Below are 20,146 nucleotides of genomic sequence, written 5' to 3'. Positions count from 1 at the left end.
ACGTTAGGAATCATGACGACAATGAAACCAAGTGACAGAGGTTCAATGTATAAATACAACAATTATGAACTATTATAATATAGAAACTCATATGTGATGTGGTGGAGAATCAAGTCCACTCTGACTAAAACAAAAAGCACTTCAACTCAGGAACTTGTGAATCCAATAGATTTAAATGAAAATCATAAGACAATGACAGTCGTCAAAGCCAGGTCCTTCTGTAGATACACCCCCAAGTTCTATGTGCCGACTTTTTATACAAAACTTTCACACATCACGCCATCTGACCATCCTTTTTGGAAGTCCCCCAGGGGCGGGGTTTACCTCTTGGTCCCTATCTCTTCCTGAGTGTCTTTAGTTCAGAGCAGTAAATCCTGACAAACTCAGGGTTCATACTTGGGTCACACCACCAGTGAACACCAAGGCCATACATTTCAGGGTCATTACTGTCTGGGCACAGGAAGCTGCTCTGCTGAGATGCACAGCTGTTAACACACTCGTCAGGTGTCAGGATAAGATACCCACACCATAACGGCCATACATTTCTGAGAACTCATTGTCTGAGTGTGTGTGGAATACACCATACAAGAACTCATTGTCTGAGTGTCTGGATTGCACATTACTATATTTATAAAGCGTATAATTATGCATGCACATTAATATATATATAAGTGTGTGATTATATATGCATTTCACAGAAAATTCCCTCACAGAAATTGTATGTGTATTGTGTACATCTCTATATTTAAAATAACTTGTTCTTACCTGTTTATGTGAAGGCAAATAAAAAACAAATGTGTTAATACCAAATGACAGTATATATTGTTATAAAGGATGGAAGGAATGTGCAGCAAGATGGCATCCAACCCTGAATATAGTGAGTTTATTTATTTATTTACCAGGCAAGTCAATTAAGAATAAATTCTCATGTACAATAACGGCCTGACACAGGAAGTGAGTGAAGGTGCCTGGGATCAGAAACCAAACATTTTATCTGAGGTGGAGTTAAATAAGATAACAGAGCTGTTCTTCCAGTCGTCTCCACATTGGGGGTCCTGGGGGGAAGTCACACACACACACACACACACACATATATATACACACACAACCACACACACATATTCACACATATACGCACACACACACACACACATAGAATAAAGTCACAATATTGACACACACTCATGATAAACAGATGTCTATAGGTCTTGTATCAGATGTCTATAGGTCTTGTATCAGATGTCTATAGGTCTTGTATCAGATGTCTATAAGTCTTGTATCAGATGTCTATAGGTATTGTATCAGATGTCTATAGGTCTTGTATCAGATGTCTATAGGTATTGTATCAGATGTCTATAGGTCTTGTATCAGATGTCTATAGGTCTTGTATCAGATGTCTATAAGTCTTGTATCAGATGTCTATAGGTATTGTATCAGATGTCTATAGGTCTTGTATCAGATGTCTATAGGTATTGTATCAGATGTCTATACGTCTTGTATCAGATGTCTATAGGTCTTGTATCAGATGTCTATAAGTCTTGTATCAGATGTCTATAGGTCTTGTATCAGATGTCTATAAGTCTTGTATCAGATGTCTATAGGTCTTGTATCAGATGTCTGGTCTTGTATCAGATGTCTATAGGCATTGCAACAGATGTCTATAGGTCTTGTATCAGATGTCTGGTCTTGTATCAGATGTCTATAGGCATTGCAACAGATGTCTATAGGTCTTGTATCAGATGTCTGGTCTTGTATCAGATGTCTATAGGTCTTGTATCAGATGTCTATAGGTCTTGTATCAGATGTCTATAGGTCTTGTATCAGATGTCTATAAGTCTTGTATCAGATGTCTATAGGTATTGTATCAGATGTCTATAGGTATTGTATCAGATGTCTATAGGTCTTGTATCAGATGTCTATAGGTATTGTATCAGATGTCTATATGTCTTGTATCAGATGTCTATAGGTCTTGTATCAGATGTCTATAGGTCTTGTATCAGATGTCTATAGGTATTGTATCAGATGTCTATAGGTCTTGTATCAGATGTCTATAGGTCTTGTATCAGATGTCTGGTCTTGTATCAGATGTCTATAGGCATTGCAACAGATGTCTATAGGTCTTGTATCAGATGTCTGGTCTTGTATCAGATGTCTATAGGCATTGCAACAGATGTCTATAGGTCTTGTATCAGATGTCTGGTCTTGTATCAGATGTCTATAGGTCTTGTATCAGATGTCTGGTCTTGTATCAGATGTCTGGTCTTGTATCAGATGTCTATAGGTCTTGTATCAGATGTCTATAGGTCTTGTATCAGATGTCTATAGGTCTTGTATCAGATGTCTATAGGTCTTGTATCAGATGTCTATAGGTATTGTATCAGATGTCTATAGGTATTGTATCAGATGTCTATAGGTCTTGTATCAGATGTCTATAGATCTTTTAACAGATGTCTATAGGTCTTGTATCAGATGTCTATAGGTCTTGTATCAGATGTCTATATGTCTTGTATCAGATGTCTACAGGTCTTGTATCAGATGTCTATAGGTCTTGTATCAGATGTCTATAGGTCTTGTATCAGATGTCTATAGATCTTTTAACAGATGTCTATAGGTCTTGTATCAGATGTCTATAGGTCTTGTATCAGATGTCTATAGGTCTTGTATCAGATGTCTATAGGTCTTGTATCAGATGTCTATAGGTCTTGTATCAGATGTCTATAGATCTTTTAACAGATGTCTATAGGTCTTGTATCAGATGTCTATAGGTCTTGTATCAGATGTCTATAGGTCTTGTATCAGATGTCTATAGGTCTTGTATCAGATGTCTATAGGTCTTGTATCAGATGTCTATAGGTCTTGTATCAGATGTCTATAGATCTTTTAACAGATGTCTATAGGTCTTGTATCAGATGTCTATAGGTCTTGTATCAGATGTCTATAGGTCTTGTATCAGATGTCTATAGGTCTTGTATCAGATGTCTATATGTCTTGTATCAGATGTCTACAGGTCTTGTATCAGATGTATATAGGTCTTGTATCAGATGTCTATAGGTCTTGTATCAGATGTCTATAGATCTTTTAACAGATGTCTATAGGTCTTGTATCAGATGTCTATAGGTCTTGTATCAGATGTCTATAGGTCTTGTATCAGATGTCTATAGGTCTTGTATCAGATGTCTATAGGTCTTGTATCAGATGTCTATAGTTCTTTTAACAGATGTCTATAGGTCTTGTATCAGATGTCTATAGGTCTTGTATCAGATGTCTATAGGTCTTGTATCAGATGTCTATAGGTCTTGTATCAGATGTCTATAGGTCTTGTATCAGATGTCTATAGGTCTTGTATCAGATGTCTATAGATCTTTTAACAGATGTCTATAGGTCTTGTATCAGATGTCTATAGGTCTTGTATCAGATGTCTATAGGTCTTGTATCAGATGTCTATAGGTCTTGTATCAGATGTCTATAGGTCTTGTATCAGATGTCTATAGATCTTTTAACAGATGTCTATAGGTCTTGTATCAGATGTCTATAGGTCTTGTATCAGATGTCTATAGGTCTTGTATCAGATGTCTATAGGTCTTGTATCAGATGTCTATAGGTCTTGTATCAGATGTCTATAGGTCTTGTATCAGATGTCTATAGATCTTTTAACAGATGTCTTGTATCAGCTGATGTTTTTGCAGTTAACTTACACTTTGCTTGGCTTTCAGCTCTTCTGCCTGTCTTTTCCTCTTGTTTTTTACTGGAAGGACATGGTGAAGTTAATATATTTTATACTTAAGGCATATACACTTCTCAAAAAATTAAAGGAACACAGTCATCACAGTATAACACCAAGTAAATGAAACTTCAGGGACATCAATCTGTCCAGTTAGGAAGCAGAAGCGATTGTGAATCAATGTCACTTGTTTTGGTGCAAATGAAAGTGACAAAATGTGCACTGGAGAGGCAATAGTAAGACAACCCCCAAAAAGGGAATGGTTTTACAGGTGGTGGCCACAGACAATTGTTCTCTCATCCTTTTCTGGGCATATACAACTAATTACCTACCCCAGCATATTAAAATAACCCCATTACACATACAACTAATTACCTACCCCAGCATATTAAAATAACCCCATTACATATACAACTAATTACCTACCCCAGCATATTAAAATAACCCCATTACATATACAACTAATTACCTACCCCAGCATATTAAAATAACCCCATTACATATACAACTAATTACCTACCCCAGCATATTAAAATAACCCCATTACATATACAACTAATTACCTACCCCAGCATATTAAAATAACCCCATTACATATACAACTAATTACCTACCCCAGCATATTAAAATAACCCCATTACATATACAACTAATTACCTACCCCAGCATATTAAAATAACCCCATTACATATACAACTAATTACCTACCCCAGCATATTAAAATAACCCCATTACACATACAACTAATTACCTACCCCAGCATATTAAAATAACCCCATTACACATACAACTAATTACCTACCCCAGCATATTAAAATAAACCCATTACATATACAACTAATTACCTACCCCAGCATATTAAAATAACCCCATTACACATACAACTAATTACCTACCCCAGCATATTAAAATAACCCCATTACACATACAACTAATTACCTACCCCAGCATATTAAAATAACCCCATTACATATACAACTAATTACCTACCCCAGCATATTAAATAACCCCATTACATATACAACTAATTACCTACCCCAGCATATTAAAATAACCCCATTACATATACAACTAATTACCTACCCCAGCATATTAAAATAACCCCATTACATATACAACTAATTACCTACCCCAGCATATTAAAATAACCCCATTACATATACAACTAATTACCTACCCCAGCATATTAAAATAACCCCATTACATATACAACTAATTACCTACCCCAGCATATTAAAATAACCCCATTACATATACAACTAATTACCTACCCCAGCATATTAAAATAACCCCATTACACATACAACTAATTACCTACCCCAGCATATTAAAATAACCCCATTACACATACAACTAATTACCTACCCCAGCATATTAAAATAAACCCATTACATATACAACTAATTACCTACCCCAGCATATTAAAATAACCCCATTACACATACAACTAATTACCTACCCCAGCATATTAAAATAACCCCATTACACATACAACTAATTACCTACCCCAGCATATTAAAATAACCCCATTACATATACAACTAATTACCTACCCCAGCATATTAAAATAACCCCATTACATATACAACTAATTACCTACCCCAGCATATTAAAATAACCCCATTACATATACAACTAATTACCTACCCCAGCATATTAAAATAACCCCATTACATATACAACTAATTACCTACCCCAGCATATTAAAATAACCCCATTACATATACAACTAATTACCTACCCCAGCATATTAAAATAACCCCATTACATATACAACTAATTACCTACCCCAGCATATTAAAATAAGACAGTAATATTTAGACCAGTTGCCAACAACATAAACATCATCTTCAGACACACTTTAATCTCGATGGGCCAACAGGCCTATATTTGATGTTTCAATGTATCCCATGGTGGACTATAGTAGTATAATAGTATAGTCCTATAGTAGTTACTATAGTAGTTACTATAGTAGTTACTATAGTAGGCTAGTATAGAATGGTGCCTTCCCTTTATCAGACGTATCAAAGCGTGACTTACATCCAAGTCGCAGACGGTGAGGCTTTGAGTTGAATACGTGATGATTTAATCATATCCCACATGTCAGTTCAGGCTCAAAAGACACCATTGATGTGCAAAGACGATTTTTTTTATCCTAGTTGTTGTTGAGCCAAGTCTCTCCACCATGTATGATGTCATTGGAAGTGTGAATATGACCCTTAACAGAGAGTTTAGATTAGGGAAATGATCACGACAGCTGTACACTGATTAGGGAGGAAAGGTCATTCTTTCCCATGTTCATTTTGCGACTCAACTGCTGAATAATAACAGTGAATTCAGCATCCTCAATTGATATTGCATAATGATTGTATGTGGTCTGCAGTGGCTCTTTAAGGCCTTGCATGGGATTCTCTGCTTCATATCTTAGATTCTCTGTAAAAGGAGGCTTCTGCTTGCATGATCCCATATGTCTTCTTGAAATCTTGAGTTCAACTCAGTAATCTGTCTGTCTAGAATATTGTTCCATAGTTCCTCATGTCACTGTCACTCTTGATGCTGGATGTTTCCCCTAATGAAGTTGTGACTAAAGTGCCTGACAGACAGTTTTCGCTGCTGTGAAGCGCTCACATCCCAATTACTAATATCATGCTTAATCATCATCTCAACAGTCAGCTTGAGAACTTCATCAAAGTCTCCCCATGAGTTCTCTCTGCTTTTGAGGATTTCAATTAAACCAATACAGTCAGTCACAGACAATGTAAAGCTTTGTAATCCATTTGTAGCAAAATCACAATTTCCTAAACGTGACAAACAGGAATAAAAACGTATTGTCCTGGATTTGTTGTAACAGGGCATCGGCTTCTAATTTGGTTTGTCCACAAGCCTCGGAAAACAGTGCAAGAACCTCTGAAACGACATCAAGCAGTAACAGCACTTTACTCACAGACCCTGATTTTTAACTCCACCGTACATCCGAAGATCTTTCAAGCTGGATTCTTGGTCTATCGAGATACAACGGTTTCTGCGCTTCAGTGAATCGAGCATGCTGTGGGATCCACTCATAAAGGTGTGTAGCTGGTTTACTATGGCGACACATCAGTCTGAAAACTCATGTGCACACAAGATAGAGCAGAAACACAAAAACAAAATCCCGTGACTTCTCAAAATTCATCTGCGCCTTCTCGAAACCCCCTGCTCTTCAGTGATAGCCGTTCGCGAACGAAATGTCTCTTTTTGAGGAACGATGAAAATATCCGTTCATTTGGTTCTTATACGTTTGAGGCAAGTTTTGTTAAAAGAAGACATTTACAAAAGGCATTTGCCGTAAACCACAATTTTTAAAATAAACTTGTTGTTCAGAATGTTGCCCACTGTTAATGAATAACGTTGAACCAAAATATAATTCCAAAGGAATAGCCTGAATCCACTAAGACGTAACCCTTGACTGATTTAATTGGCCAATTACGGAATTCGAGAGGATATTCATAAATGTACATATAAACTTTAATAATATAATATAATAATAAAAACTCAAAAACTTGTAAAACACATTTGTAAAATGTTAATTCGTATTACCATCTAATATACACTATCTGTGAATGTGTTCAATTATCAATTTTTTATATAGCCTATATAAAAAAAACTGCGTGGCACCCGCGAAAAGACTCCAGCTAAGATGCCAACATGAGTGACACTCCTAAAAGATCTCAAATGTTGACGTTTTTTACAAAATGCAGTATGCAGTATTTGCAAAAAAACACTTTCCATTCATTCTTGCTCCACCAACAATCTCCACAGGCACGTAAAAATGAAACATCTAACAGTCCTGTTGCCACAGCTGAAAGTTGCTGTTAGTGTATTACAAAATAGTGGCATTTGATGCTAGCAAATGCCTCTACCAAACCTGCCATCCAGACCTCCATAGGCTAGTACAAGCCAAAGGCCACCTCATCAAAGAATGTTAGATAGATAAATAAATGGTTAAAATGGTTGCCAGATATTTCCAATTGCCTGGTATCGAATGCAAACAGAAATAATTTGTCGTTTAGACTGATCTTTATATTCATCCGCTAGTATTGCAAAATACATGGTGCAGAATGAACTTCTTCTTTTATCCTCCTTAGTAACAAAGGTGCCACACACTCCAACTCGTTCTGAATTTCCGGGCTCGTGAGCGTGGCATTGCGAGGTAGTTTCTTAAGCCTGAGTCATACTTCGAAATGAAATTGAAGAGACCTTTTTTGATTGTTGATGAAATTCACGCAAGTTGGGTTAGGGTGATTTAACAGCCTGTGATTTCAATCGTTTTTCAATTGATTTTTGGTGTTTGAATCCAGCCCTAAAAAACGGTTGATTTTGGTTTCCATTGACCGTTGTGGTGTCATTTTGTTCTCAAAGAATTACACAACGTACAGTAAAGATTTTGATCTTTAATATATTTAGTTCATCAAGACCTGACGCATCCATATTCATGTCATCCTGTCATTGCAAATAATAAACACATTCAACGTAGTCGACCAGTATATTCCATACATAGTTGGTTATAGGTTATCCAGTATTGTAGGTTAAATAGTTCAGGACTTACTGTATTGGACCTGAATCTTCCATGGCAGTAGAACCAGAACCAGCACAATGAACAGAACTCCACACACCATCAGAGAATATTCCCACAATGTTCTACAACACACACACACACACAGAGAGAGAGAGAAAGAGACAGCTGTAACTGTCTACTAGTTATCATCTACTAGTTATCATTACATCTGGAATACAATCCTGTAGTTAACAGTAATTATCTGCTCCACTACATAGTAGTCTTGGAGGAGGAGAAAGAGGAGTAGGGACAGACAGACTGTTACCTGTGGTGTTCTGCTCCATTAGATATTAGTCTTGGAGGAGAAGAAGGAGGAGTAGGGACAAACTTAGACTCTGTGTCTTCTGGTGTGGATGTCATTTTAGCAACAAGCACTGCACAACAAACACAAATAGTCATGTCTTTGCTAGATTCTCAGTTTTATTTAAAATAAAAAATAAATGTTCAAAACCTACACCTAACACTAACTCTAAATGTAATCTACATAAACTTCTATACTTATAGGTCTACCTCTAATTCCAAATTCCAAATCCAACCCACAACATTTATCCATTTAACATGAACATTTGACCTGTAAATTGCACATTTCCAATACAAAAAACGAACTAATTGTCTGTAGTTCTACCAAATACAAAAACCGGACTCATTGTCTGTGGTTCAACCCAATACTAAAACCTGACTAGTTGTTTGTGGTTCCACCCAATACTAAAACCTGACTAGTGGACTATTGTTCTGTACCTGTTGTGGCAGGTGTAGCAACAAAGATGTGAACAGGCAATTGTTTTTGTCCTGCAGCACACCAGTACCAGCCTGTAAGTAATAATAACAATTTACGGTAATCATCACCAGTACCAGCCTGTAAATAATAATAACAATTTACTGTAAACATAATCAGTACCAGCATGTAAATAATAATAATAATTTACTGTAATCATCACCAGTACCATCATGTAAATAATAATAATTTACTGTAATCATCACCACTACCAGCCTGTAAATAATAATTTACAGTAATCATCACCAGTACCAGCATGTAAATAATAATAACAATTTACTGTAAACATCATCAGTACCATCATGTAAATAATAATAATACTTTACTGTAATCATCACCACTACCAGCCTGTAAATAATAATAATAATTTACGGTAATCATCACCAGTACCAGCCTGAAAATAATAATAACAATTTACTGTAAACATCATCAGTACCAGCATGTAAATAATAATAATAATTTACTGTAATCATCACCAGTACCAGCATGTAAATAATAATAATTTACTGTAATCATCACCACTACCAGCCTATAAATAATAATACAATTTATGGTAATCATCACCAGTATCAGCCTGTAAATAATAATAACAATTTACTGTAAACATCATCTGTACCAGCATGTAAATAATAATAATTTACAGTAATAATCACCAGTACCAGCCTATAAATAATAATAATTTATTGTAATCATCACCAGTACCAGCCTACAAATAATAATAATAATAATTGATGCAAATCATCAGCAGTACCGTATTTTCACCAGTTTCCTGCGTATATATATATGTCCCTTAAGTCCAGCTGGCTATAGATACAGGAAGTCCACTGTGTCAGATCTAGACCTGGATTCATTTCTGTGTTGCATCATTTGATTGTAATCTCTAGAATTATTTCCACTGCTTACGGTTTTCCACTACATAAAGGAGGAGAGTCTGGTGACCTTGACAATTGTTGGCAAATCTCAAAAAATTATTTTGTATATCTAATCTTCTGGAACGTTCTCCCAACTCCACACAGGAACTTTGGAGTTCTGTCAGAGTGGCCACTGGGTTCTTGTTTACAACCCTAAGCTCTGAGATACATTTTGAGTGTCATAGCAAATGATCAGAATACTCATGTACATTTTATGTCTGTTTTTTTTGTTGTGTTCTGCTCCATTAGATTGACAAGTTAATTTGTGTAGATTGATTAAACAAATTGTCACGATTAGAGTTGAAGCAGGACCCAAGCGCAGACACGAAGAGTAAAGAAAAGGCTTTACTTTGTGAGTAAAGCCTTTTCTTTACTTAACGGAACGGATGCAAAAACACGGAATGTTTGCAGGGACAGACATAAACCAAGCATAAAAAAATTACTGACCAAAGGCTAACAGAGGAGGGCAAACTAAATAGGTAGATAACTAGGACAAACAAGACTCAGGTGCAAACAATAAGGACAGGCTACGGCAAAGAACATAAGCAAAAACAAAACATAACAAGGTTACATTCAAAAACAAAAAAACTAACGGAACAGAACCTCACACAAATCTATTTTAGCATAAGTCTGAAAGAATGTGGAAGAAGTGAAGGGGTCTAAAACGTTACAATACTGTATTATATAGCATTATAATAAGTTGAATTATATAACATTAGACTTGTATTATATAACATTGTTTCCATGTCTCCCGTCTCTCCAGACCCGTTCCTGTTTAGTGGTAGTATAGAACTATAGTGTAGTATAATATATTCTGTCACTCATGTTGTACTGATAGGATTAATAGTAGTGGTAATGCAGTATGTAGGCTTGGGTATCATTTCAATTTCATTGATTCCTCTTATCAAATTCGGTTCTTATCGAATCTCCATTCTTATTGAATCCTGGTTCCAATTCCAATATTTTTGGGAGAGAAGAAATACAATAAATTAAAATAAGTAAAATGTGCCTAACTTTTATTCTTTGCACATTTAGGACATAATCAGTCAACTGGCAATGGTTTCTTTTTCCCTTCATTTAAAAAAAATAAATATTCTTTCTTATAAGGAATGATCAACATAAACAATTACAAACCAAAACTATTTAAATAAATAGTACAAAAATATGTTAGCTCATTTAATGTTACTGTCATAAGCGGGCTAATGGTTTTAAAGAAATTACAAGCAAACATTAATTTACCCACAGACCAGTTTGTAGTTTATATATAATATAATAATATTTATGATATACATATATTATAGTAAACTAGCTAACTTGGTGTCCATGTACATTAGTGTAGTATGCTCACGTTAGCTAGCTAGCTAAGTTAGCTTGCCACCAGTCAGTACCCTCCACGCTGGCTCGTGCGCTGCGGTTGCTAATGATGTCTAAGTGACAATTAGTTGATGTGCTACATTTAAGGATTAATATACAAATATAACTAACATTTTCAAAATAATAAGAAATTCAATTCGAATAGTATTATAGAGGAGGATTGACAGCGCTACTGTGTTTTGTGTACCTGAGATTGAGATGTCGCTACTATTAGCGGTATCTGGGACGTTATTACAACTGGAACTGGGAGACACTTCGAAAACGGTACAATCCTTCAAGTTCACGCTGTGTTGAAATAAATGCTTCATCATTTTGAAAGTGCTTCCTCCATTGCCTTAAATATTTTTTTTTGCAGATCAGTCATTAATGTCAACCAAGTCAAGGGTGAATAATGTCATTATTAATGTCAACCAAGTCAATGGTGAATAATGTCATTATTAATGTCAACCAAGTCAAGGGTGAATAATGTCATTATTAATGTCAACCAAGTCAAGGGTTAATAATGTCATTATTAATGTCAACCAAGTCAATGGTGAATAATGTCATTATTAATGTCAACCAAGTCAATGGTGAATACTGTCATTATTAATGTCAACCAAGTCAATGGTGAATAATGTCATTATTAATGTCAACCAAGTCAATGGTGAATATTGTCATTATTAATGTCAACCAAGTCAAGGGTGAATAATGTCATTATTAATGTCAACCAAGTCAAGGGTGAATAATGTCATTATTAGCATCATTTCTGCACCCCCTCTTTTTCCATTTTTATTTCTTTACTGCAGGTCTTACATTTTGATGTGTCATAATGTGTGAAGCTAAGCCAAACTTTCAAATGTTTGCTGTGGCCAGCCACTGTCCAGGATGTAAACAGAAGTGTCTCTTCTCAGTTCTCATGTTCAGCAATGCAAACGTTAGGACCCGAAGCACAATCTAAATGCACTTGTCATTTCGAATCCACGGTTCTTGGAAATTTGGAACCTGTTCCATATTGGAACCAGTTCTTAATACCCAACCCTAGTGTGCCTCTCATTTTGTAGTAGTAGGGTTGGTAGTAGTAGTAGTAATAATAATGTTGTAGTAAAGTAGTAGTAGTAGTAATACAGTTGTAGTATAGTAGTAGTAGTAGTAATACTGTTGTAGTATAGTAGTAGTATGATGTATACCTGTGTCTTTTTGAGCTAGGCTCTTCAGTGTGACAGTGAAAGCATTGGTCAGGTTGTCTCTGATCTCCACTGCCTGGTCCTCATACCTCCCCTCACTGTCCGTTAATACACAGGAGCTCCAGTCACCACTACGACACCATCGCTTCTCAGTCAGCCTGCCAACGTACAGGTGCACCTCAAAATATTAGAATATCGTGGAAAAGGTCATTTTGTCCCGTAATTTCAAATCAAAAAGTGACACCTTCATATATTTTAGATTCATTACACATAAAGTGAAACATTTAAAAAAAAAAAGTTTAATCTTGATGGTTACAGCTTCCAGCTCATGGAAATAAAGAATCTAGTATCTCAAAATATTAGAATAAAACATTTACAATACAGAAATGTCAACATGAGAAGAGCTCTAATCAGCTAATTTTCTCCCAGAGCCTTCAGTACACAAAATCACGATCATGGGGAAGACTACTGACTTGACAGTTGTCCGGAAGACACTCATTGACACCCTCCAAGAGGAGGGTAAGCCACAGAAGGTCATTGCTGAAAGGGCTGGCTGTTCACAGAGTGCTGTATCAAAGCATATTCATGGAAAGTTGACTGGAAGGGAAAAGTGTGGTAGGAAAAGGTGCACAAGCAACAGGAATGACCGCAGCCTTGAAAGGAATATCAAGCAAAACCAATTCAAGAACTTGGGGGAGCTTCACAAGGAGTGGACTGAGGCTGGAGTCAGTGCATCAAGAGCCACCACATACAGACGTGTCCAGGAAATGGGCTACAAGTGTCACATTACTAGTGTCAAGACACTCCTGAACCAGAGACAACATCAGAAGTGTCTTACTTCTGATGTTGAGAAAAATAACTGGCCTGTTGCTCAGTGGTCCAAAGTCCTCTCTTCAGATTCAGAGTGGAGAGACACAGAATCCAAGTTGCTTAAAGTCCCTGTGTGAAGTTTCCACAGTCAGTGATGATTTGGGGTGTGCTGGTGTTGGTCCACTGTGTTTTATCAAGTCCAGAGTCAATGCTGCCATCCAGGAGATTTTAGAGCACTTCAGTACCTGAATCCCTGGCTGTAAAGACACTGGACAGTGCCTGAATCCCTGGCTGTAAAGACACTGGACAGTGCCTAAATCCCTGGCTGTAAAGACACTGGACAGTACCTGAATCCTTGGCTGTAAAGACACTGGACAGTACCTGAATCCTTGGCTGTAAAGACACTGGACAGTGCCTGAATCCCTGGCTGTAAAGACACTGGACAGTGCCTGAATCCCTGGCTGTAAAGACACTGGACAGTGCCTGAATCCCTGGCTGTAAAGACACTGGACAGTACCTGAATCCCTGGCTGTAAAGACACTGGACAGTGCCTGAATCCCTGGCTGTAAAGACACTGGACAGTACCTGAATCCCTGGCTGTAAAGACACTGGACAGTGCCTGAATCCCTGGCTGTAAAGACACTGGACAATGCCTGAATCCCTGGCTGTAAAGACACTGGACAATGCCTGAATCCCTGGCTGTTAAGACACTGGACAGTACCTCAATCCCTGGCTGTAAAGACACTGGACAGTTCCTCAATCCCTGGCTGTAAAGACCCTGGACAGTAAGTACCTCAATCCCTGGCTGTAAAGACACTGGACAGTACCTCAATCCCTGGCTGTAAAGCACTGGACAGAACCTCAATCCCTGGCTGTAAAGACCCTGGACAGTAAGTACCTCAATCCCTGGCTGTAAAGACCCTGGACAGTAAGTACCTCAATCCCTGGCTGTAAAGACACTGGACAGTGATGCTGGACCCTTCCTCTCCTCTCAGCATTCTGTTCACCACTGACAAACCTGTACAGGACAAACAGGGATATACAGTATTGTACAAACAATAAGTCTCTTGTAGAGAGACTTGTAGAGAGAATGTACTCTTTCTGTAGATTGAAATACTCTTATTTTTAAGCATGTAACATATCATACAAAATGTAAAACATAGTGGGTAACTTTTCAGGGTTCTATTAATTATATTGGAAAATGATAGACTCTGTGGAAAGTCACTTCATCTTTTAGATTACCATACCAGTTAACTACCGTATGGTAACTGATGACAACAAAACACCAACATACAACACCCAACCAATGATGCAGACAATTCTATCAGGAGTTTTCAAAATGGGCTTTTCACGTATCTGTATAAATTGTGAGTACCATTTAGACAAAGTAGTGAAGGAGTGGACACTGAGTGGTAGAGAATTGGAATGCAGCCTATAAAACAAATAAAGGGACTGAGACATTAAGGGGGAATTGATTCTCCTCACCTTGGAAGACATTAATGTGCAGGGAGGCTGTGACATCAGCACTCCAGACTCCACCCACCTCCACACCACACCAATACCATCCTGAGTCAGCTTCTTGCAGGTTCTTCATAGTCACTGTGAACACCTTGGGAAATACACACATTGTAATCTTCCTCATCATCATCAGCACAGCCAGAAGAGGATTGGCCAACCTTCAAACCCTTGTTACCACTGTGCAGGCTGGTGGTGGTGGTGGTGTAATGGTGTGGGGTATGTTTTCTTGGCACACTTTAAGCCCCTTAGTGCCAATTGGGCATCGTTTAAATGCCACAGCCTACCTGAGCATTGTTTCTGACCATGTCCATCCCTTTATGACCACCATGTACCCATCCTCTGATGGCTACTTCCAGCAGGATAATGCACCATGTCACAAAGCTCGAATAATTTCAAATTGGTTTCTTGAACATGACAATGAGTTCACTGTACTGAAATGGCCCCCACAGTCACCAGATCTCAACCCAATAGAGCATCTTTGGGATGTGGTGGAACGGGAGCTTCGTGCCCTGGATGTGCATCCCACAAATCTCCATCAACTGCATGATTCTATCCTATCAATATGGGCCAACATTTCTAAAGAATGCTTTCAGCACCTTGTTGAATCAATGCCACGTAGAATTAAGGCAGTTCTGAAGGCGAAAGGGGGTCAAACACAGTATTAGTATGGTGATCCTAATAATCCTTTAGGTGAGTGTATATTCTTGGATGTATCTATGGTCTTTGTCTGAATGAAATCAGTGGATCATTGGGTCCTCTGACCATCTGTTAATCTGCCTAAACCAATAAGGTTATCTGTCTTTTGTTCTTCAGGAATGTGGCTAGCTGTCTGAGAGTGACTTATGATGTTCCCGTTGCCCCCTTCAGAGTAAACACCTAAGACAGATAGAGGAAGACAAGTGGGGGCAGAAAGGATAAGGAACAAAAGAGCAGACTTACCACAACCCTTTTACCTGAATATATACAGACTGTTGTGTGTTTTCCTCAGAGATTTCTCACAGGTTTATTCTGTAAGCTTTTGACACTTCTCCCTTAAGTAAATAAAACCACTAATTGTGCCAAGATTATTTTGTCTCTGTACTTACTTCCATAAAGAGTTCTTATTGATGGAATTTCCAAAACATATGTTAAGGTGAAGGAGGTGCCATGTTAAGGTGGAGGAGGTGACATGTTAGAGTGGAGGAGGTGATATGTTAAGGTGAAGGAGGTGATACGTTAAGGTGGAGGAGGTGATATGTTAAGGTGGAGGAGGTGATATGTATGGGTGGAGGAGGTGATACGTTAAGGTGGAGGAGGTGATATGTTAAGGTGGAGGAGGTGATATGTATGGGTGCTTCTGGAATTGGGTCATTAGTTGTAAATTCTTGCTACTTTTTATTGTGTTAAAGGATGCAGCATGTTGTGGCTGGATGTGTAATATGTTGTCTATATTTCCTATCATCTATTAGTAGAGTCAATATCATATCTCAGATCGCCGTGAAACTCCACATTTGACAGTCATTGGTTTTGATGACATGGTACAAAATCTTGGCACATAAGTTAACAGTACACCCATTTTTGGAGACCAACTTTTACAACCAGCGGACAGAAATTGTTGACTGCATCTTTAATGTTTATTTGTAACAGCAAATACACACTGCTCAGATAAATAGATTTGAAAAAAATGGCCTAAGACATTTGTTCAGTGGTGTATAAATATACAGTATCAGTGGTGTATGTATCTATAGTATCTACAGTATCTACAGTTTCTACAGTACCTACAGTACCTACACTATCTACAGCATCTATAGTATCTACAGTTTCTACAGTATCCATAGTATATACAGTTTCTACAGCATCTATAGTACCTACAGTTTATACAGTTTCTACAGTATCTATAGTATCTACAGTATCTATTGTATCTACAGTATACTATCTACAGTATCTATAGTATCTACAGTATCTATTGTATCTACAGTATACTATCTACAGTATCTATTGTATCTACAGTTTCTACAGTATCTATAGTATCTACAGTATCTAAGACATTTGTTAAGTGGTGTATAAATATACAGTATCAATAGTATCTATATGCCACATCTGATCTTGAGTAACTTCACTATGGGCCTGTTTATGTAAATACATAATTACTGATTTGTCAGGATTACTTGGTTAGATCAGAGTTTTTGACTGCGCCAATGTCCTCTCACCTGCTGTACCGGGTCATCAAACAGGACCACCTTGCCCTGTCCAGCTGGTGTCCAGGGGGCATCGCTACGGGCCAGACTGGTGCAGAAGTCTTTCATTTTGCCGTGACACCAGTACTTCACATAGCCGGCGTACTGGGGTTCATAGTGGCATGGGATCACCACCGACTCACCCTCCAGGACCGAATGGTCTTCTACTGTGGTCACACCACAGAAACATCCTACCAGGAGGGAGAGAAGGGGGGTGGTAACCCTCACAATAACCCCTGACCCCTCAAGGTCACCCCTCTGGTCATCCTATACAAAGTCAACAGGCAGGGGGGGAAATGATCTCTTTGAAACCCTAATGTTAACCCCTGACCCGTCCAGTGCTACCAGGTCACCATACACTATTTAACCTACACCATATCTTAACCTCTGACCTCCAATCCTTCACACATCTTCCCCAGTGCTCCCCCCGACCCTGCGGTCTAGTGGTTTAGACGTGGTCCTGAATAGAACCCTCCATCACACTTCTGGTTCTCTTTTTCTTGAAAATTGCTTCTGTCACCACATCTGTCAATTCCTCCTCCCTCATGCACCATCTACCTCCCCCTTCCCCACCCACTCCTCCGACCGCTCCTGTTCCTTGCCTGAGGCCTGAAGGTTACATTAGCACTCTAAAGCTCTGTCTCTACCATTCATCCATGATCTTGACTGTTTACATTTCTGTTTACACCTGCCTACCAATGTGGACCCAATCCACATGTGGAAAAGGATCAGTGCTGAGGACACATCAGGACCAGGAATAAACAGGATTTGGGATGATTTCCGAGCCTTTAGCTCAGTGGGACAACAGTGGAGCGGGGTTTGAACTCAGATGGTCAGTCTGGCTTGAGGTTGTGATAAAAGACGGGTTGACATTGATCTTTGCTCTCACTGGCCCTCATTTATCATTATTGCGTAGAAACGGACGTATATGTTGGCGTAAGATTTTGCTTACACTCCTCTCATCGCCTGATTTATGAAACTGTGCGTACCTTTAAAATCCAGGTGTACGCAATACCTTCCCTTGATAAATGCCGCGGCTGAAAACGATCGTCATTAGAATAACACGCCCCTATATATTCAAGTCTCCGCTTCCCCCACGCCCTCATTTTACGCCATGGACACACGGAAGACGGCAAAAAAGAGAAACTTCTCTGACGTGGAGATTGAGACGATCACCAGGGAGGTAGAAAGAAATAAAATTGTTTCATTTGGCAGTTTAAATAGCGGAATAAAAGATGATGATGTGATGTGGAGTACCATTCATTCACATTAATAACTGCATGACAATTTGTAATATTCGTCTTATTATTTTATGATATTTATCAATGACGTTTATTGTTATTTAGAAGAAGAATGTCGTTATTATTATTATTTCTATTATTATCTAAAAGAAGAAGAATGTCATTTTTATTATTTTGTCAGTCTGAATTATATTTTGTTAATTTAAAGCCTTTTATTACTGAACCCAGTCCATTCGCAACTGCCGGGCCTAACCCTGAAACGTCATGTAAAGCGCACAGGCTCGCATCTGAAGGAATACATATAAGTCAAATCCTTTGGTAAAGTCACACAAATGAAACCTTGAAGTCCATGTTGCACAAAAATAAACACTGAAGTTTGTAATTATGTTTTTTTTTTTTTTTTACAGTAAGTCATAATATATCACATCTTTTAGTTTGTCAGTGCGTTAGGATTTTCTTTTCTGCGCTATTGAGGTTTCATTTCTCTCCGACATGTCCATGTGCAATATGTTGTTGTCATCCATCCACCAAAGATCACTCCAAATATAACTATTAATACTGTTTTATTTTGAGTTTACATCTCAATGCACTGGCATAGCATCAGTGCACGAGGGAACAGCAGCAGGGGCTGAGTATACGGCTACACATTTTTTACTTGAGACAGGTCAAAATAAAAGTCCCGTCTCTTCACACATGCGCACAATTAACTCTTGCACAATTTTGGGTATACAACAGTCAGTATCATAATTAAACAACATAATATAACATAAATGATGAGAACATATATGCGCACTCAACATGCGCATTTCCGCACTAACTCAAAACGTGCGTACACCACCTCCTGAGCTGGCGTAGGATTTGAGAGTGCTGTACGCCAACGTCCATATTGATAAATCTCAAAGTCACCGTGGTTTTGGGTGTACGCCAGGTGTACGCTGGAAATTTGGTGTACGTACTTTTGATAAATGAGGGCCACTGTCTAGTGTGGAATGCCAAAGAATTGCAACACAGTGAAAATCATTAGAAAGCGAAAACAATTCCATGATTGTGCAACCATAGATAATTTAAAGCACATTCATTTTTATCTCCAGCTCTTTACTGGTCATAATAAACATACAGCAACATAATGTTATCACTACTAAAAATAAAAGGTTTGGAAGTTACAATCTTCAACAATATAAAATTACTTTCTCAACCATTTAAAATCTGTAATCTAATTACTAGCTTTCCTGTACTTAATTCATCATTATAGTTGACATATTAATGAGCAGTGATTTCAACCAAGCTGAAAAGGTTACAGCACGTTTCCTCAGAATAGGAAAACATCCCTCACTATCATCAGAGATTCTTCCCAGAGCACGTGATTAATCCAGGAGCAGGATTATTCATCTGAACCTCTAAGGAAATCAGACCGATCATTTCTTACCTGGGAGACGTGTGATGAGGACCAAACTGAAGATCAGGTCAGAAGGAGTCATTATGTTGCAGACTGTTGGTCACCAACTAAGCTATCTTCCTAAAACAACCCCTTCCCTAACTTTCATTTCCCTCAGGTCACATGACCTTGAATTTCGGTTAACTGTTTCAGTTCTGTTTATCTATTAATAATGTCACATCTAGCAATAACTGTTTTTACTGTTTTTACAGGGGCTCTTCAGATAATTCACCCCCTTGGACTTCACCACATTTGATTGTGTTGAAATATGTAGGTAAATTGGATTTAAGAAGCCCATGAGGTGAAAGTGAAAAATGTAATCTAATATCAGTACGTCCCTCCATGTGAATATCTGTATGTCTCCGTGTATTAGTATGAGTATGTCTCC

The 20,146-nt window shown here is 38.0% G+C and overlaps 1 protein-coding gene across 1 annotated transcript; it reads right to left on the bottom strand.

The window, feature by feature from the left end:
* Window positions 1–846: 846 nt before the first annotated feature.
* On the bottom strand, window positions 847–19,878 carry LOC105007564 (CMRF35-like molecule 3). Its single transcript, XM_029119055.2, has 10 exons — window positions 19,750–19,878; window positions 17,056–17,273; window positions 14,834–14,957; window positions 14,285–14,366; window positions 12,542–12,696; window positions 9,054–9,125; window positions 8,581–8,689; window positions 8,307–8,398; window positions 3,696–3,745; window positions 847–1,055 (listed from the first exon to the last, which is right to left on the bottom strand). Exons 1-10 carry the CDS (start codon window positions 19,799–19,801, stop codon window positions 975–977), a joined length of 1,035 nt encoding a protein of 344 aa, XP_028974888.1. The 5' UTR covers window positions 19,802–19,878; the 3' UTR covers window positions 847–974.
* Between the last annotated feature and the right edge of the window lie 268 nt (window positions 19,879–20,146).

Source organism: Esox lucius, chromosome 3, assembly GCF_011004845.1.
Source record: "Esox lucius isolate fEsoLuc1 chromosome 3, fEsoLuc1.pri, whole genome shotgun sequence".
NCBI classification, from domain to species: domain Eukaryota; kingdom Metazoa; phylum Chordata; class Actinopteri; order Esociformes; family Esocidae; genus Esox; species Esox lucius.
Note: the sequence above shows the minus strand (reverse complement) of the source record. Positions and strands in the feature narration are given on the sequence as shown.